The sequence below is a fragment of the Alligator sinensis genome, unplaced genomic scaffold (assembly GCF_000455745.1).
Source record: "Alligator sinensis unplaced genomic scaffold, ASM45574v1 scaffold938_1, whole genome shotgun sequence".
Taxonomy (NCBI): Eukaryota; Metazoa; Chordata; order Crocodylia; family Alligatoridae; genus Alligator; species Alligator sinensis.
The window spans coordinates 69534-90869 of record NW_005842449.1 but is presented as its reverse complement, the minus strand read 5'-3'; the positions used below and the strand labels follow the sequence as shown (position 1 = coordinate 90869).

At 45.1% G+C, this 21336-nt stretch overlaps 1 protein-coding gene across 1 annotated transcript in view; it reads right to left on the bottom strand.

Moving 5' to 3' along the window:
- The window catches only part of PHF14 (PHD finger protein 14), a 320362-nt gene that overhangs the window by 240256 nt on the left and 58770 nt on the right, over positions 1-21336 (bottom strand). The window contains exon 5 of the mRNA XM_006030475.3: positions 9162-9321. Within this exon, the coding sequence (XP_006030537.1) occupies positions 9162-9321 (160 nt within the window). The remainder of the gene's footprint in view (positions 1-9161; positions 9322-21336) is intronic.

The window sequence follows — 21336 nt, the reverse complement described above, 5'->3', positions numbered from 1 at the left end:
TTTGGCCAGAAGACAAGTAACAATTCCTGCTACTTAAATTTAATTGAGAAATTCACTTTAAAATATGAGTAAATCTGGTTTTAAAACTGATAAATAATTACAAGTGAATGCATTTTCTGGTGAGCTAAATGTGTTTTTCCATTGTTTCTAACTCCCACTGTACATACAAATGGGAGTTGGATTACATGATTTTTTGTATCAACTATAATTATGTACAGACCCAATGCAAACTGAAAACTTGATCAGGGTCAGCTCTAATGTTGTCTTTTAATTACGGCGCTTATGATCTTGGCCACAGCAGTGGACAGTGCATTGTCATGCTGTCCCTGTTGCAGCCAGGATTAAAACAAATTTAGGTCTCTCAAATGTTCCTTCCACTTTTCCCACTGCTCCATAAAAAGTGTAAATTTGCACAGGCTTATTCATCATAGTGCAAGTAGCCAAATGTACCAGGATAACTATATAGCTGAATGCCAGGTGGTATACAAAAATCAAGGATCTTCTTACTCCCTGTTGGGAAAGCAACTGGAACTGTCCCTATAAAATCTCCTTCCCCTGCACAGGAAGCAGCACTATGATAGGAAGTAAGAAGCCACTGGCTTTGTACAAACATTCTGTTTCTCCAGGGAAGTCCCTGCTCTCCCAGGAGAAACCATGAGTGTTAAGACTTTCAGGCTTTTTCTTCCAGAATAAAAATGGCTGCACCAGAAGAAAAATAACATGGAGACAACCAAGGTTAAGTCTCTCTCAGGAGAGTTTCTCCCGAGAGACCTAATATCTATGTGTGTTCTCTCACAAGAGAACATAGTCCTCCAGCATACACCCCTTTCCCCCCCAGGAGAGTGTCACTTGCTGGACTCTACTGTTCCAACATGGAGCAGAACATGCCCCTTCCACAATCCCTACATTGTGCTGAACAAAAACACAAGCTAATCATGGATAGTCTGGGTCAGTCAATCAGGGCTGCCCTATGCACTGTTGCTATCTGTCACCAGCAAACTAAGGAAGCCTGCACCAAGCAAACTAAGGAAGCACACCAGGATGTGAATGCAGGGCCCCCAACCCCATGGCTGGACAGTGTCAGTGCTGCAAGCTTTCCACTCTTTGGGACCATAGCATTAAAATACCTTTACAACTGAGCATGCAGCTCCGGGGGGGGGGGGGGTGGCGGGGGGGGGGGTGTTCTTTTTAACCAACAGAATAAGCCTGGGAGAATCTCTCCAAGATTATTTAAATGCAGGCCTGCAGTACCTGATGTTTCCCTCTACTCCTTTGTACCAGTGCACAGGATCGGCCACAAACTAGCCCAAAGTGTTCTCATAGTTAAACTAGTATTTTATCTAAAAATTGTATTACATTGTTCAATCCATGCAAGTTTCCTGTCCTTTCTAAAAGGATCAAAAAATTTCCAATGTATGGATGTCAAAATTGTTACGTGCATCACAAGTATTTCAGCTTTGTAACATTTTTCAATAGAAGGCTATATGCAAAATAAGATCCAGAACCTAGAATTTCTTTTAAAGTAACTTCAATTTCATTACTAAAAGAATTCTGAATTCAGTGGGTTTCATTTTTTGATATTCTACTGACTGAAAACGTGTTAAACTAAAAACAACTTTTTTCAAGGGATGTGCAGAAATAGTTACACATCGCCACAATTACTGTTTAAAAAAATCCAAGGTTTTGGTTTAAGATTTTTGATAGTAAGTTTTAATACAACCTCCCAAATGCACCCTACAGAGTTCAATATAAAGATACACATCTTCAACAAGCAGCTGCCTCTCAATTTAATTTGCACAGTTTTTTCATGCTCCACTGGTGTATTAAATGCTGCCGCACTCTGTAGGAGTTTATCTATGATAAACCCAACAGCTGGCTGCTTGCTTCATACTGACCTTCTCAAAATGTTTTAGTACATGTCACGCAAGCATTACAGTATTACAGATTTAAACTGCCATTTCAGTGTGATTGGCACACAAGTGTCATTTCCTCAACCACCTATACGCGAACTCCAACCTGAATCTTTATTAAAAAACATACAGAAGTCAGTCAAGTTCACAGCTGAGGCAATTTCAAATGCTTTTAATACCAGGTCTAAATATTTTCCTGCTCATTTCTTTAGCTGAACATGTTTTAGAACCTTGTAGTTAAGACAAATTGGGTAATCAAAGAAGAATAATCTTGCTTGTTACTTTATCATCCATTTTGCTTGAAGCAATGATAACAGATGTCGATTAGGGAAGAAGGGGAAAAAAATGAAACAAAAAAGGACAACATTCATATTCTAGAATAATGCCACTTCAAGAAAAGAATGTTTCATAAATTTACATTTATGCTCATGAAACTAAGCAGTTAACACAAAAGAAGATTCTCTGGAAAACAGCTACCTCAATAGAATAACTATTCGCCTTTCATGTAGGTGGAATAGAAAAAAATATTCTGACTTGATTTGGAAGAAAAACCAAATAGATTTTGTCATATGTATTTTCACATTTTAACACTGCTACATCTCTGACAAAGCTAGAGTTCCTCTAAAAGGTGCAAGTGCGTGGAAGAAAAAAGATTTTGTTATTAACAGTTATTTTGTGGTAATGCCTTAAGGCCACAATCAGGAAGTGCACTAAAAAAAGCATAATAAAATAGTCCCTCCCCATAAGTCCTTAAAAATCTGAAAGACTGGTCTGCAGGAACCTGTTCCAGCTTCTAATAGATTAGTGTTTCAGGCACCCATTTTTATTCAGGATCATTTTTATTCAGATTTTATGCCCTGGACCTATTCTACATGGATTTATAATTGCCGTGGTATGCATTTTCTGAGCTGGAATGTCCATTTCTTTAAACAATTACTAACAGGAAGAAAAATCTTATTTATGTTGCCACATAAAGAACCAGTAGTATGGAAAATATCCCCCCACTGAACAACATCATTCTGGTACATGAAAGATGGCATATTTAATTTTCACTATCAGATAGGTCTATCACAACAGCGGGCAAAATACAGCCCACCCAGCCCATTCTATCTGGCCTGTGGGGCCTCTAAAAACTTTAGAAAATTAATTTTTATCTGCCCCTCACTGCCTGTCATTCCTCCAACCCTCAGCCCCAAACCAGAAGCCTCTGGAGCTTCCGGCCTCCCAAAGTAAGGTAAGATTGGATGGGGGGGAATGCTGGAACAGCCCAGTGGCTGAGAGCCCCGTGCTGCGTCCTAGACCAGGCTGGAAGTGTGTGTGGGGGGGGGGCATGGGGAATGGCTCTGCAAGCAGTGAGGGCTGCAGAAAGTAGCAGGAGGACACCACTCAGCTGCTTCTCCTCACTGGTGCCAATCTGCCCAGGCCCATCTTGTCCCAAGCAGCACGTAAGAAAGCCAGGCTGGCTTTGCTGCTTGGAACAGGACGAGACGGGATGGGACAGGCCTATCCGGGTTGGCACCGGTGAGGAAAAGAGGCTCAGCCGGCTGAGCCAAGTGCCACTCAGGACCAGCCTGGCCCGGCCAGAGTGGCACACAGCTCAGCCGTGCCTTCCCTTCCCTCTGCCAGCCTGTCCCAGTGGGTCCCAAGTGGCATGCAGCTCAGCCAACGCTTCTCCTTGCCAGTGCCCTCCCAGCCAGGCCCAGCCGGATCTGAGCAGCACACAGGGAAAGCAGTGACTGGGCCGGCTTTGCTGTGTGACACTCGGGTCAGGACAGGCCTGGCCAGGTTGGCACCAGTGAAGAGAAGTGGCGGCTGAGCCACATGCCACTTGGGAGCCCTCAACAGCTCACCAAAACATGTTAAGCAGCCCTCTACCTGAACTAACTACCCACCCCAGGGCTAGATAAATTCATGGATGATAAACCTATTAATGGTTATTGGACATAATGGTTCAAGATGTTTCCTCCAGTATCTCTCAGCCAATAATGGTGGATACCACAGAGGGTACTGAATAGGAAACAGATTACTCTAGAAATATCCAGTTCAATGCACTCCCTCTATAGTAGTAGCGCTCAACCTTTTGCACCACTCATCAGGCCAGATGAGTGGCATAGAATCTGTCTTCAGGCCATGGGGCCTGGCACCACCCCTCCCACCCCACTACATGCTAGAGGGTGGGAGGGGGTGGTGCCGTGTGCCAGGATTGGGTCCTGGTGGCCCAGTACCACTCCCTCTTGCCACCACACACCAGGACTGGGGCCCAGAGAAGATTGGTTTCTGGGGGACTGATATTGCCCCCTCCCACACCAGGATTGGGTCCTGGGATTCAAATACTGCCCCCTCCTGCCCCAGCATTAGGACCTGGGGGACCAGTACCACCCCCTCCCATACTGGGATTAGGTCCCAAGGGGGAGACTGTACAACTCACTCCCATGCAAGGACTGGGCCCCAGGGAGTTGTATCAACCCCTCCAATGCCCTGAGCAACATGACTGGGTTTTAGGGGGCTGGTAATATCCCCTCCCACTGGGATTGAGTCCAGGAAGCTTGATGCCACCGCCACCCACTGCCAGTCCCCACATTGGGACTGGTCCTGGGAACATCACTGCCCTCACTTGGCCATGCATGCTGGGATTGAGTGCTGGATCCAGTGCAGAGAACCTGGGGCTCCTCACAGATCCAAAGATCAGGCAGCAGGGCATGGGTGCCGCTACTCCCTTTCTGCCACATATCTGGACCTGCAGGAAGACCTGTGGCCCTGATGACATTACACCACAGGTTGGATCTGGCTTGAAAGCTGGAGCTTGAGCATCCTTGCTCTACTCTACAGTTGGGGGGGGGGCGGAATTATTTGGGCTAGAGAGCCACTTAAGGAGTTTTGGTACATTGTTGGGGGGAGGGGGGCATTAATGACCCGACCTTGGCCTTCTATCACAGCTGTTTACACCACCTGGGGGAAGCAAGGAGATATCAACTGATCCCAGCCCCAGGCTCATCAGCCCTGCACCCAGCACCCCAGATGGAATTAGTGGGTGGGAGGGGTCTCCAAAGAGACCAGCCTGGGACTCCTGTGGGCAGGAAGCCCTCAGTCAGGTAGATGGGATGGGACCACAAGCAGGCAGGGAGCAATATACAGGACTAGGGCAGGAGGCAGGGCCAGGGCCCGAGGCAGAGCCATGACCTGTTCCACCCACATCCCCGAGTTGGGCATTGGTTCCATGGGCAGCAGCCTGCCCACGGAACCAGAGCCCATCACAGGGATGTATAGGGAGTGGATCGCAGCTCTGTCATGGGTCCCAGAACTATGCTGTCATCACCCTATAATCCCAGCCCCGAACCTGGTCCCACTCACCCCTCCAACTCCCAGACACCACTCTGCCCGCCTGCAGCCCCATTCCATTCACCTGGATGAGCACACCCTGTCCCTGGGGGTGCCAGGCGGGTCTCCACAGAGACCCTACTCGCCGACAACAGGTGTGGGGTATATGGACAGCAGGTCCGGGGCTGGGGTTGGGGGACAGCCTGGCAGCAGCAGCCGGAAGTGTGAGGGCAGAACAAACTGTTGGCACAGGGGCTACCAAGAAACCAAGTCTGGCCACCGTGCCACCCCACTGTCCAGCCCTGTGGAATACAGTTCCTGGCATGCCCAAGAACCGCATGCAAGGATAGAGCAGGATGCATTCTGCACCAGGCAGCATTTCAACACCGGGGGGCCGATGAGACTAGCCACATGTGCCATGGCTGGGCTACCCTCCCCGAGCCTAGGACAGATGGGGCCAAGGAACCCGCAGCAGGCTACACAGAATCAATTGGTGGGCCAGATCTGGACTGCAGGCCATATTATACATGTACCCCTCCCCCCCCACCCCCAGCGCTCTATAGCATCCATGCTGCCATTGTTGAAGGGATACCGGACTAAATGGACAAATGGTAGACCCAGTATGGTATGTCTTACGTTTTTATGTTCTCTGTCACACATGGTTAGATCCACATGCTTGCAGGGGCAGTAACAAGGCTATTAATTCCTTATGGAAAATAGCTCACTGTAAGTTTCTGTAAATTAAATGTTGTTTCCACATTATAAGCCTCATCAGGATATTACCAACAGCTCACTTGCCGTTTCAAGCACAAACTACAGTGCTCAGTCAATAGCTACAGCTGTGAGGGTAATATCAAAAGTTAAAGAAGAAAATACCCCTAACTCAAAACACTAGCACAATTTCACCTGCCAGAATTAAAACTATCAGTGCCACTGTTAACCTTATATTTACTTTACTGAAGACAGAAACTTGTGTAATGTAACATCAAACAAACTATTTGTAACGGCTGTCTCTGCTAGGAAGTTTGATGAAAATTTAATGACATGCCCAGCAATATGAAAACCTACCTGTTTTTTTGGCTATGAGAAGTTTCAGATTTGTATAAGCATACAGTGAAAGATATCCCAATGGCATTATACAGAAGTCAGACTAATCCTATTTTTTTAAAGAGAAAATTCATTACCATAACCATTCAGTGTCTTAATCTATTAGTGGAATCTGATGGGGATGGAAGGAATCATTTTAGAATGGCTCTGCTCATTCCTGTCAAAGACTTGAGAGTACTGACAAGAAACTTCTATGCTTGTCTGAACACTGTCAGGCTCAAGATCCAACTTTAGTTAAATTTTGTTACTGCACTTAACAACATGTAAAACCACTGGGAGAAGACAGAGATACAATATTTCAAGAGGCTGATGGTACCCAGCTTACTTAGTTACCTGCTCCTCAGACTTTTAGACTGAAATATTTCTTTGCCCTCCTATATTTGATATTTGGCAGAGATCAGGATGAGAATGAAAGCTAGCAGTCTGGAAAAGACTGAGGTCATACACAGAAGAAATTATAAAATCTTTGACCAATCCCTCAAATGAGGGTATATGCTTGTCAACTGTCAAGATGATCTTCAATATCAAGCTGCCATGCATACAAAGCAAAAATATTAGAGAGGAGAAGAGGATGGACAGGGCACAAAAATGGTTCCAAAATACACTGTTGTAGTTAGCAAGTAAAATTCAAGGTGTTGGTTAATATCCAGATAATAATTCTCTTTATTTCAGCTACTGAAAGATCCCTCCAACCTGCCATAAAAACTGTTTCCCAAAAATAGCTGAGATGAATTACTATAGGGCTGAGGTTCAAGGAACCAAGTTGCAGGACCTCTCCTTTGGACTTCAACGCCACAAGAAATTAACCAAGACTAGGTTCATGAAGCAACATTATATTTTTGTCCACTGTTGTCAAGAACAGTTGGCCGGCTGACCATTTAATCCTCATTTAATCTTCTTTTGTCATTTAAAGTTTTTACTGCTTCTTTTTCAAGTCATTAATATTATCTTCCTGTACATGGGAAATGCACATCTTAATGTGAACTTCACTCCGGACGCCTTAGTGGTAAACCCAGTTGAAAAGCTTGAAATACATTTTTTTTTTTAAAGGAGCAAATCGCTTTCTGAACCTTTAACTTCATTTCTCCTTTAGAATATTAGCTTTTACAAAAAGAGTTGCATCAAGCAAGCAGTTCAGGGCTATGAAGAAAAGAGTTCCCAGCATATCGAATTAAGACCTTCAGAATATCTCTCTGTACGTTGACTTCCTATATTAGTAATCAAGATTTATCATCCCCTAGGGAAATACTGGCCTTTGTGTTACCTCTGTCAATCTTTAGAACACAGGTCCATAAATCCTGATGTTCAAATGCATCAAAGTCAACATCTTCTTAATATATATGATATGAAGGATGTTAAAAGAGTACACAAAAATTGAATGTCAGACTAGACAATACAAACACTCTTCTAAATCAAAATAAGAAGAGATCAACTAATGAAATTTCATGCATGCCCTCAAAGAGGTGTTCATTTCTGGCTGTGGAAATTTCAGAGAAGTTTCCATCACTAAAAATCTTGTCAGGAAAGGATGCATACAGACCTGCACCCATTCCCTCAGACCAGGAAGGTGCAAGAAATATTTCAGGAGGAGACTGAAGCGATAGCTAGAAAGTGGTATTTAGAGATTTGCTTCTGGGAACTGGCTTGTAGGTAAAGTAAATATTGCATTAGAACAATGATCCAGGGAAATGGCCAGGGTTAATTGATTTCTAAAAGCCTCTCTGAGACAGCTTGCTTCAAGGCCCACTGTGTCTGAAACCAGCAGATACACAGGCTGGGAAATTGATGACATGTACCACACTGTTCTATAACATGAACAATGTGTACCCAAACAGACATAAGGGACTCTGTAACACTGGCGCCAGGTCACAGTGCCAAACTGCAGAGCCCTTGGGATTTCCGGCTTTGGTGACCAGACCAAATTAGGAGGACTGGTAAATAACCAAATTAAGATGTGTACATGTGACGAATGTTGGAACAAAGGAATATGCCAACAAGACAAAATGTGAACAGTATGACAACCACAGGGAAACCAATTAACGATGCCCAGGAATGAAGAGTCAAAGGGGATAAAGAATAGGAACGCAGGGATTTAAGAGAAGAAAAGGGTCTCTGAGAGGGGAACCCGAAGCCACCAGGGACAGAGGGCACACCGTCAGCCCACTTAACCACCAGTGCCCACGTGAAGAAACAAGGCAAATCCCCATTAGCTCTCCAGACTGATCAGCCCAGTCTGGGAAACAGATGAGGGTAGTGAGGAGCAGCTTCTCCTCCATTCTGCTCTTGTCACCAGGAGCATACTGAGGTAGCAGTAGACAGAACCCATGTCTGCTCCCCAGACTGTGGACCACTGTCTGAGGAGCAGGCAAAGGGCAAGAAGCAGGTGTTCCGTTCCTCTCCCAGGCTAGTCCCAGAGGCAACTGGAGCAGCCAAAGCTCCTCACCAACTCCCCAGTCTCAGCAAAGGACAAGGGTTTTTGCCCCACTGTTCTACTCCCCTCCCCAACCAAGTTGGGAAGGAAGCATACAAGCATTCTTTCATAGGCTTCTCTTTCAAGAGAAATCTATGTTAACATCTAGAAGATGTTTCTGCCCAAAGAGGTCATGTTTCCCTTGGAAGAAATTGAAGGAACACTTGTAAACTTGTAGCTTCTATTGGGAAAGCAACAACTTTTCTGGTAGAAACTTAGCATGTGCCAGGGCCAAAGTTCCTGTCACCTACTGAAATACACAGGAATAGGTCTGGGATCACCTTTTAAACACATTTAACTTATACATTTAAGATAATTTGAATTCAGTATTCAGATTATCAATTCTAACATCTTACCTGCCAGCATCAGTCTCCTTGAAGATTCCATCTTGGTTAGGACATAGTTCACAGCTAGGTGTGACACCACATTTACAGGCATCACAAAACCAAGGTTCAGTGGAGTTTTCTGAAGCTGAACTCATAATAGAGTCACTCTCTCCATCAACTCCATAGCAACCTAAAGATATAGAAAACAATTAAATATAAGGAGATAATATGAGTTTTGAAATATTAAGGGAAAGGTTTTCAACTAATCCTACACAGGCTTTTTACAGGTGCAAATAGCTGTAAGCACAAAGTTGTACCCACACAAACAAGGCAAGTTTCTTGGTTTTTAACTGTGACCTGCAATATTGGGGGCAGGGGTTGTGTGCATTTTAAACCCACTTCTTCTTAAAGTTCAACAAGGAGGTCTAAAAGGCATAGGTTTAAAAAAAAAAAAAGGATGTTTTATTTGTCTATTTTTAAATCGGGAACTGTCAAGTTGGGTTCTCCCTGGTTTCTTAAGAAAATACCTGAGAGGTGGTAGAAGTGGCTTATTGTGGACCTTAACATTTCAACTAAAATGAAGAGGGTGTGAAATTTATAACAAAGCTGCCTTTATTCGAAACTTTAACAGCTGAAGTTAAATTGATATTAAAAAGAAGGTTTAAACTGTACTTTAAAAAAAAATCACTATTCTGGTTTGCTGGTCACATTGCATTAGTCTCAGCTCTATATGGTTTTCCTGGCAGAATGTTAGTATAAAAACCAAAACAATTAAAAAAATTTCAGGTCCTAGATAGTTCTGCATCATTAGAGAACAAAAAATGAATGAAGGGGCACAAGCAGATTTTCCCCCTTTCCTTTAAAATGACATCGGAGAACACAAATATCATTGTTTATAATATTCCCAAAGTATAATTGGGCCAACAATTCTTTCAATCAGGATTTTAAAAGTTGCAATAAGGATGATACTAAGTTCTGTCATGAGTCCTAAACAGGACAGAAGATGGATTTTTTCGTGTAGTCTTGCTAGTCTACATCCACCTTTCTACACACATTTAGAAGCACCTAGGTTATGGGAGTGTTCCCTTCTATCCTACCACCAAGAAACCAACACGTGTTAAAAGAAGAAAGCCACAACATTAATCACCACTGCAAGAAAGTAAAACAAAACAAAAATCTTATCGAAGTGCAAAACACAAAGAGAAATATATCATATTCTCATCCTTTGAAACTCTTCCTAACTTCTTGTGCCATTTTCACGACTATCACTAAGAAATCTAAACAGAGCTCTTTGGCTTTTTCCAATCCACCTCTAATTTTCCGTACAGAAAGCTTTTTGTTTTCTGCCTATATAGTAATTATGCAATGGTATCTTATCATTCTCCCCAATCATTCAGTAAGCCAATATTGTATTTTTCTTCTTATGCTCCCCAACAACCTCTTTTTCATGAAGAATACAATGTTTTTCTTACAAGATAACAGAAGTCTGCTCAAAATTCTCACACAGTTTTTAATGAAAACACATAAAAGAATAATATAATTTCCTAAAGTTATCCTAAAATATTTTTAAAGTCAGTAAAATCTAGTCATGGCACAATTTTTAGCTAGCCCTGAAGCATGTCATGGCATAGCGACATTTCAGTGCTTGATGCCGGGACAATTAAGGAGTCATTTAAAGATATCATAAACCTCACAAGGCATATGCTATGGGGAAAAAAAAAAAATAGATGTTTTCTCAGAGTTAAGAGAATTTATAGAGGATGCCTGCTATTCAGTTATATTACAGAAGTTGCAGAGTTTGTACTGAGTAACTTCTAATATTAAAAAAAAAAAAGAATACTAGAATTAAATTAGGTATGAGTTACATGTCACTGATACCCGCAAGGGATGGTTACTCCAGACCTCTCCCACCTTGTCCGAGTATGCCCTGAAGCCGGCCTGGACTTCTTCCAACTCTGAGACGTTGGCGTTTCAGTCCCTGACCCCATATCCACTACAGGAAAGGAGTACACCCCAAATGCAAGCAGCAAAGCAAACGGTTTCTCTTCAATAAAGATGGATATTGGGGCAAAGGCCAGAGCAAAAACACTCTGCCCTCTCCAATTCAGTGCAAGTCCAGCCTGCACAACTCTGAGCACACCAAATTTAGCTCAGCTGTTCTCCCTCCAGTCCCCACAGTCTCCGAGTGCCCTTAAACGAACTTGGCAGTTGACTTGCTCTCTCAACTTCCTCCAGATTCTCCAGCTCATCAGTTCATCCTTTTTCCAGCTGCTCTGCCCACTGTGATGCTTATTTCCTCCAGTTTCCCTGGAAATCTCCTGGGCATCACCTCCTACTCTGCTGTTGATATTTCAGCAAGTATATTCAAATCCTTGTGGAAGGATGCATCTTCTATCAGGTAGAACAGCAGCCTGACAGACAGCCCCATATTTTCCCACTTTTATAAGTTAGTCAGAGAAACTGAGATGCATAACATTATAATGTTAAAACAGAAATATTCATAGATTGTAGAGTCGGAAGGGACCACAAAGGATCATCGTGTCTGACCCCCTACCCCAGGCAGGAAAGAGGACCGAGGTCAGATGACCCCAGCCAGGTGCCTATCTAGCCTCCTCTTGAAGACCTCCAAGTTAGGTGATAGTACCACCTCTCTCTTTATTATTATAATAAATTTCACAGTCCATTACACCGCTGTTCCTTCTCATCTGAATGCTTAAAGCATTTTGTACTCAGAACAGATTCATAGATTGTTAGGGGCTGGAAGGGACCTCGCAGATCATCGGATCCAGCCCATGACATTTTGAAAAACTTCTACTGTTGGAATCTGTCAATCTTAGAGAAAAGACTACAAATAATACGATTGCTCCAATACAGAATATAACTATAACTTCTTCTGGTTCAGTCACAGTAAATGACACAGAAGTGATGGGCCTGGAAGATTCAAGCTCATGAACTGGAATACACAACAACCTCTGAAATTCTGCAGAAAGGAAATTTTTTACATATAAACTGCATTCACAGGATCATCTGGGTCTAACTCCACAACCAAAATTAAGGCCAGAATAAAGTCGTTAGAATAGCCATGGATCAGGTGCTTAGTTTGCCAGTGGGTGCTTGTCTGAGAATATGGACAGACTTGCATTTGAAACACTTGGAGAACAGGAGTACCTGCTTGCCTCTTGGCCTTCAGTCTCCAGAAGTTCTGAAGAATCAACGAGGTGATAAGAGGGGAGCACAGTATTGCAGGATGCCAGAAGACATTTCACTTCATTTCATAACAAAGTGCTTCAAAGATGGACCTCTTTTCTGTGGCTCATTTCTGAAGCACTCTGGTCACAAATGTTTACACCATCACTGTTCAGAGTGCTTCAAACAGAATATCTGTCTATAGTCTGAGATTGGGGCTCTCTAGCTAGTCTCTCAAGTGAAGCAACTGGGACAAAGAGCAATGCATCAGCATGAGGGGAAGAATTGGCTGGAGGAGATCTTTCCCTTCTCCAGTCCTAACTTTCTGGCTCCCAGATGAAGTGTTTAATAGAATATAATTATGCCAGGAGGGAGGCTGCCGGAGTATAAAGGATAGAAGGGAAAAGAGTAATAGAAAATTAGGGTTGGAAGGCACCTCAGAAGGTCATCTAGTCCAGCCCCTTGTACAAAGCAGGACCCATCCCAGACAAGGGTCTAGCCGGGTCTTCAAAATCTCCAAAGATGGAGATTCCACAACCCCTCTGGGTAACCTATTCCAGTGCTTTATTACCCCCTCCTAGTGAAAAAGTTTTTCCTAAGCGCTAACCTAAACTTCCCTTGCTACAACTTGAGACTATTGGTCTGTCCTCTCATCTGCCACCACCGAGAACAGTCTCACTCCATCCTCTTTGGAACTATCCTTCACGTAGGTGAAGGCTGCTATTACATCCCTCCTCAGTCTTCTTTTGTCCAGATTTAGTAAGTCCAGTTCCCTCAGCCTTTCCTCCCAAGTCATGTGCTCTACCCCCTAACAATTTTGGCTGCCCTCTTCTGGACTCTCCAATTTGATCACAACACTCGTGTAGTGAGGGACACAGTACTCCAGATGAGACTTCACCAGTGCTGAACAGACAGGAAGAATCACTTCCTTCAATCTGCTAGCAACACTCCCAGTATGCTGTTAGCTTTCTTCACAACAAGGGCACTGTTGGCTCATATTCAGCTTATTGTCCACTTTAATCCCCCAGCTCCTTTTCTGCAGAGCTGCTGCTTAGCCACTTTTTCGGCAGCGTGGCTTCTTAGCCAGTCAGTCCCCAGCCTGTACCAGCTCATGGGACCATTCTGTCCTAAGTGCAGGAGTTTGCACTGGTCCTTATTGAACCTCATGAGATTTCTTTTGGCCCAATCCTCCAATTTGTCTAGGTCACTCTGAATCCTAACCCTACCCCATCTGGTGTATCTACTACTCCCCCCAGCATGGTGACATCTGCAAAATTGCTGAGGGTATATTTCATCCCATGTTCCAGGTCATTAATGAAGATCCTGAATACAGCCAGCCCCAGGACCAACCCCTGGGGCACTCCACTTGATACCAGCTGCAACTAGACATCGAGCCATTGATTACTACACTCTGAGCCCAATGATCCAGCCAGTTTTCTATCCACCTTACAGTCCATTCATCCAACCCATACTCCTTTAGCTTGCTTGTAAGAATGTTGTGGGAGACCATATCAAAAGTCTTGCTAAAGCTGAGGTACATCATGTCTACTGCACTTCCCTCTTCCACAGAGCAATCAGGTTTGGCAGGCATGACTTGGCCTTGGTGAATCCATGCTGACTAATCACCTTTTCCTCCAAGTGTTTAGAAATGGATTCCTTGAGGACCTACTCCATGATTTTTCCAGAACTAGAAAGGCAGTGTAATCTGAATCCTACAAAACAACCCATGTAAAGACCATCCCCTTGTCTTGTCCCCAAAGCAGATACAAACTCCATAATTACCAGATATGATTATATTCAAAGCCAAAAGGAATAATGTGACATTCAGCTGGTTTTACTGACAGTTTCAGGCCCCAGCCTTGAACCCAGGGCTTTTGTCTGCCCAACACAGCAGCTCACCCCAGCCTGCCAGCACCCCAGCAGAATGCAGGGAGAGTGTTCTGGCCACATGCATCTGTATCTGGGTCTAGGCACGTGCTCACTCTGCCACCAGAGTGGCCAGCTAAGGTGAGCTGATCTCTTACCCCTTTCCATATAAGCTCCTGACCCGGAAGGGGAAGTATCCAGACAACAAGGTACAACCTTGTACCTAGGCTGCTGCACACTTGGATTGTGCTGCTGACTGACAGATTCTCTGGACACCTTACCCAGCTAGCCTCCTGACCTCACATTCTGCCTGACCCTCTATATGACTGACCTGACTCTGGCTTGACCTCCTAGATATTTGATTTGGCTAGCCTCCTGACTTCCCGCTCTACCTAACCCTCTAGATCTCTGACTTGGTTCTCTGGACCCTGAGGCAACCCCCAAATGTGGCCACCCATGACCCAGCATGACAGACAGCTGGCAAGAGGAAACAAGATATTGCTTGGGAAGCTCACTGGGAGCTTCAGGAGTATATCCTGGCTAGAGCCAGCAAGGATCTCCCAATCAGCAATGTACTCAATCCAGCTTCTGACCTTTCCCCCGGCCCCCCAATTAGATCAGAACGACTTAGCCAACAATGTATAACAGTCAGATAAGTTAGGTGCAGAGAAGACCCAGGAAAATGTGCTAGCCTCATTGTAAGAATATACCAAAGAAACAACGACCACAGTTCTTCTCCCCAACTGCCAGTGATTGGCTTAATTACAAGGCTTCCTTTGTACTTCTTCAACAGGTGGACACTATGACAGCTTACAGCCTTAAAAAAAAAAAAAAAGTGCTTCACTTTAAACTCAGCACACCTCACACCAAGCCTGGCACATGCCCAGAAGAGACATCATGTTAGTTCAGAGGTGGGTAAAAATGCAGCCCACAGGCCAGATGCAACCCGCCAGGCCATTCTATCCGGCTTGCGGGGCCCCTAAGAAATTTAGCAAATTAAATATTTATCTGCCCCTAGCTGCCTGTCATGCAGCCCTCAATGGCTTGCCAAAACTCTGTAAGTGGCCCTCCACCCAAAATAATTGCCCACCCCTGTTAGTTTGACCTGGCTCCCCCAACCTTTTGTACAGATTGTGCACTTCAGGGGGCTTTTTTGGCACTTTTAGTAATAGCTGATTGGATCAGCTTTAGATATAAGCACCCAAAAGCCCTGCTGAAGCACTCAATCTATACAGATGCTGCAGAGCCAGGTGGAACCAACACACTGCTTCTTCTACTAAAACACAATTTTGTTTTGTTTTTTTCCCCCCATGTGTCTTCTTATTTGATTAGATTAGGATGGACTCAGTAAGACCTCTAGATTCATGTATGACTGCTTCTAAATTTCTTAGAAGGGTGTAGGTTGTAGCCGTGTTGGTCTAAGGACATAGGCAGACAAGGTTCCTTGGGTGAATTTAATAGCTATTCTCCAACTATTTGGGTTGGTCTAATAAAAGATATCAAATTCACCCAAGGAACCTTGTCTGTCTAAATTTCTTAGTGTTTGTAGCCTATTATACTCAATACCCAGAAGCTATGCCCTCATCCTTGGCAGCAAAATACAGTAAAGCTAATGGGTAAAAAATACTTTTCCAGGGTAATAATCCCAGGACACTGCAATCATATTCCAGATGATCCCTCCTTAGTATAAGATTAGAGGTGCACATGTATCAGCAGTAAGTGCCATGTGCATGCACGCAGCTGCAGCACACATGTGGTCAGCCTGGCAGCTTGAAGAGCAGCATCCAACTGGTAAGTCTGTTGGAGGAGAATGAGTGTGGGGGGCGGGAAGAATAGATAAATGCCCCAGCGGTGAGGGAGGGAGGGAGGAAAGGAGGCTGGGGCTGCCCAGCCAGAGCAGGTCATCCAGGGGTGTGGGGAGGGCAGCTCTCATTGCTGCGTGCACACTGGGGAAAGCAGGGGGGCACGTTTCCCCTGGATCTGTGTGCAGGGTAAGGACGGGCTGCAGCTGTGGGCTTGAGGGCAGCGCCAGTGCTGGCAGGGGAGGCTATGGAAACAGGCTACAGCCACCCCAAAATTTGCTGGAGCCCCGCCATAGCTCCTCTCCCAGTGCTGCCACCACCCACCCCAAGCGCAGTCCTGGCCCAAACCCCCTGCCGGGAAGAGCCCAGCACCACCACCAGTCCCAGCCCACAGTGGCAGCCTGCCTTCACCTTGGGCACAGATCTGGGGACACGTGCCCCCTTGCCTCCCCTGCAGTGTGCGCAAATGGAGAGAGCCACCCTCGCCTGCATCCCCCAGACAAGCTGCTCATGGCTCTATCCTGTGCCCTTTGCCGGCTGGGCAGTGCCTGATGCAGCCCCAGCCCTATTCCCACCCTCACAGCAGGGGCTTCAATCTGCACCCCACACCCCTTTCCTCCAACAGATTTACTGTCCAGACACTGCTCTCCAAGCTGCAGGGCTGCATATAGGCAATCAGATCGGTATCCACCAATATGGCTTGTTAATAATCAGCCATCAGTACCAGCCCAAAAAAAATCTTTATTAGGGCACCACTGTATAAGATTATTAACAACCTCTATGTATCACCTGGAGAAAAAGATAGGCTAGTAAAATACATCTGCAGAGCTCTTAAGGGAATGTTGCAAGAATTTATAACTGCTGAATTTTAGAACTGGAATAGTCTGGTAACAAACCTAGTGTCTGCAGCAAGAGTGGCCCCGAAGTCCTCTACAAGTTCTTTATTATTTGATTTCCTATGTGAGAGGGCACCCTGCGGAATCCTAAGCCCCTTGCAAGAATTCTGACTGTAACAATTTCAACCTTGGCCAGTCTATAAAAAAAATACAATTAAAATTAGCAGGAGCCCTTCAATACAGAGAATCTGCCAGCTACAAACACTCCTAAGGACAGTAATACAAAAAAGACAAAGGTTCTGCCAACCAGAACACATTCCTACACTTCCTTCAGCAGACAGCAAATGTTAGCAAAGTGATAAAAACCCGCTCAAGTCATGCATTATACAGAAAAAGTGGGTTAGGACATCCAATCACTATATTTTCTTGCATACAATACACACCTTTTCCCTCAACAAATCACAGCCTCAAAATTGGACTGCATGCATTAAGCAAGGAAGCTGGTATTCTGCCTAGAATAGAAGCACTCTGCTTTGATTCCTACTCCACAGTGCAACCGCCATTGTGTTATTTGTGTTCGGGCAGGTGAAGGAGTCAATTGACTGAATTGCTCTTCACTTCAGAGGTGTTAATCATCTCTCCATTTTAATGGTCTTGATGTTCTACTTATCAAGCTAACCTTTCTTAGAGCAATTTTGCTTTCTGCTAGCAGCTCCCACCTTGAAGACTGGCTCTTTTCAAAATCACAGATCTGCCCATGCAGACCAGTCTTCAGCAGCAGCTAGGGCAGGGGAGGTCAAAGTCTGGACCATGGGCTGGATCCAGCTGGCAGTGGACTCCATTTCCCAGCAGCCCCTGCCCACATGGCTGGGGCCCGTTTCTATGGAGACCCCAGCAGTAGCTGTGCTGTGACAGCGCAGGGCCAGGGTTTCCATGGAAACAAGACCCAGCAGCACTGGCAGGGCACATGGCAGGGCATGGAGTTGCTCCAGGATGGGGCTGGGATCCTGTAGTGGTGACAGTGTGGTCTGGAGCTGGGGCAGAGCTGCGATCTACTGGGGCAGAGCTGCTGAATGCTCCGGGCAGGAGCATGCAGGCAGCGGATTGCGGCTCTACCCCAGCTCCTTACAACAGTAACAGCGTGGTCTGGAACTGGGGCAGGGCCATGATCCGCTGCCTGCACGCACCTGCCAGGAATACGCAGGCTGAAGATCGCAGCTCTGCCCTGGCTCCGGACCATGCTTTCCCCACTGCAAGATCCCAGCCCAGCTCTGAAGCAGCTCCCTGCCCTGCTGCACACCCTGCCAGCACTGCTGGAGCCAGTCTCCACAGAAACTCCAGCCCCATGCTATCACAGCACGACTGCTGCTGGAGTCTCCATGGAAACCAGCCCCAGCCACATGGGCAAAGGTTGCTGGAAAATGGAGTCTGGATACCGGCCAGATCCACCATTTTACCCACCTCTAAACTAATATTTCAAGTAGGGTGAGCAAGCTGAAGAGCAGGCTCTGCCCCTGCTCTATGGAGCATAAGTCCAGAAAAATCTATTTTCTCTATTCTCCCTTACAAAAACAAAGTGCATATTATATTCAGGGATGTGTGCACGTTAGAAAATATGATAGTGGGGAAGAGACAAGACTCACAGATATAACAATATGATAGAAAATGGATGAAACCATAAAAAGAGAAAGCAGGTCTATCTGTCCACCTGATGACTTCAGCTGAATGCAGAACCACAAAGTTACATATACCACCCTCAGGGCTTAAACCAGAGCTGCCTCTTAGGCAAACCCTCATTCATGCACAAAGAAAAGCAAATGCTCAAGTACTTTAATAATGCTATTTACTACTATTCCAAGGAGGGCTCAACTGGTAGAACACTGTATCCACCACAAGCCCAGAAGCTCTGTTCAGAATGGCCAGGTCCAAATCCCTGAACAAATGAGACAGGATGAAGAGGAAACTGGAGGGTACACTTCAGTGAGAAAGAAGTCTCAGAGCCAGAGATACAGTCCAAATATGTTAATCCCAAAATTGGATAAAAACTATTCAAATTCTGCACTGTCTTTATAAATATAAAAGTCATATTAAATTGTGATCCCTAGCTTATGTACTGGATGCACAAGGAAAGACTACCTATAACCATTTTGGACCTTACAGGTAGTACCAGCAGATAAAACCTGGTCTCAGAGTCCAGATAGATAATAATTTTTACTAAATATTCTGGATTTTCCTATGTTTCTTCCTGAATTAAGTCTTTAATTTTTGGTTTTTGTCATAAATTTGGATTTGGGCAGGTTGAGAAATATGGCTGGTTTACTTACAGCAATCTGAATTTCAAGTAAGTTTCTATTTCACTGAAATTAGATAGAAGCAACTTGAAACACAGCGCTTAAGAATACTGGCTTGCAATCAAAAGGTCTTATTTGAAGTTGTTAACAGTTGGGCTTCAAAACTGCCTAAAGTTTTTCAACAGCATCAAGGAGATTTCCTTGTACATATAAATGAAATTTATTTAAATGTATCTGTAGGCAAAGGATGACTGGGAATGTTTTCCAGAGCTTACTATATTTTCTTATGCAACCTACCCATTTATATAGGTTTGAGAACAATGGAACAGCTTATGTGCATGTCCAAATTGGTTGCAAGAGTAAATTCTTATCTGTGAAAACAGGTGAAATCCTAGAATATCTCAAGACAATTTGATAAGAAGGAAAAGAGGAGGGAGTTTACAACTATAAAAACAAAAAGGCTCTGCACATCCTGCCAATGACTTTGGACAAGTGTGTCTAATTAACACACACAAAATCCAGAAAACTACTAGAAGCAGAAAACTACAATACACAATTAAAGTACTTAGTTTTCCATTCTGTTTTTATCAATAAAAACCACAGAAATTCCCAAAAAGCTGTATTTTTATTTAAAGGGCAGCATTTGGCATAAAATAAATTTACATTTAAAAAAGATGCTATCACTTAAATATCGCCATTTTGTACCGTTTAAGATTCCAACTGGAACATTAGAGGGGAAAAAACAAATCTCTAGGTCTACTTTCCGCACATAACACCATTTTGAGTTCCCCACCATATGCTCATTGAAGGTCTTCAATTTGCATGTCAATCAGTAGATGCACCTTCTCAACATAAAAAGCATAACTATAAATTGGTCATAAAAATCAGTGTACCTCCAAAAACAGCTATAGGATGATAACTAAGATACCACTGAAGAATGCCATGCTTATCTATGGACTTTTGGACACCACTAAAAAACAAAAATAATCAAAAATTTAACCAAACCAGTTTTTATAACAGACTATCAAAATCCCTGAAAATAGAAATATAAAGTTACTTTGGTATAGACTGTGAGAAGATCACTGGGCTTATTTTGAACAAGTTACTGTATTAACTCTAATCCAAGATGAGGTCTGTCCTCACTCTCCCCACCCCCACTGAACATGCAGAGGAATGACTTATATTGGATTCAAGTATAAAACCAGTGGGGAGTGCAGGCAGTTGCTGCAACTCCAGATTTGGCTCTGAAGCCTCAGCTGCTTCCTGCCCCCACTGCTATTCCATCTCCACCCCCTCCTCACCATCAACAGCCTCAGCTCTTCCTTGCCCCCACAGCCACCTGTTCCCACCTTCCACTGACACTTACCCTACAGATCCAGCATGGCTTTGGCCCCACTCCTGCCCCTGCCCAGCCCACTAACAGCTACTGCAGTGGAAGTAGCTGCAGTCAGGCCCGAGTCTAGACCAGAGCTGCTACCACTGCTGTTACCAGGACAGGCTCGAACTGGAGCAACTGGGCTGGAGTGGGGTGAGGCCTTGTGTGACAGGGGGCCTGCTCGGGGCCGAGCTCTTCGTGGCCCGCCCACCCATCTCTGGGCAACCGCCCGCCTACCTCGCCCGCCACGCCTTTGATGATGATGATAATTGATTCATATTAAGATGGTAATCAAGCGGGAGGCTGCCCATTGTAATGCCCCGATGCCAGGGGGCTCTCTGCGGCTCCGACCTCCCCTAATACCGCAGGCCAAGCCTCGCAGATGGCATCTCGGTGTTAACACCATCACCGGCCCCACGCTGGGCCCCAGAATCATCCTACACAACCCCACTATGATCTCTCCCGATCAGGTAGCCTCTCCGCCTTCATCTGAGCTACCTAGCCCCTCCCAAGCCTTGTTCCCCTCTCGGGTGTGGTTCCCCCGGGACCTTCGGCTACCTGGCCCTGGCCCACCTCCAGGCCAGTCAGGACCCCAGGCCCCCAGCTCTTGGGCATCCCTCGCTGTGGGCTCCCGGCCCTTTCAACTACCATAGTCCTGGCCCCAGCATGGGCCAGTCGAGGGTACTCTCCCCTTCGGGCTGGGTCTCTCTAGCCACTCACTCTGTCACTGGGCCTCACCGTGCCACTACTCCCCATCCTCTCAGGGGCAACCGTAGCACCACGCCCACATCACTCCCACTCTCAGGGTCCACCCTCTCTGGGCCCATCCAACAAACACTAGGGTAACAC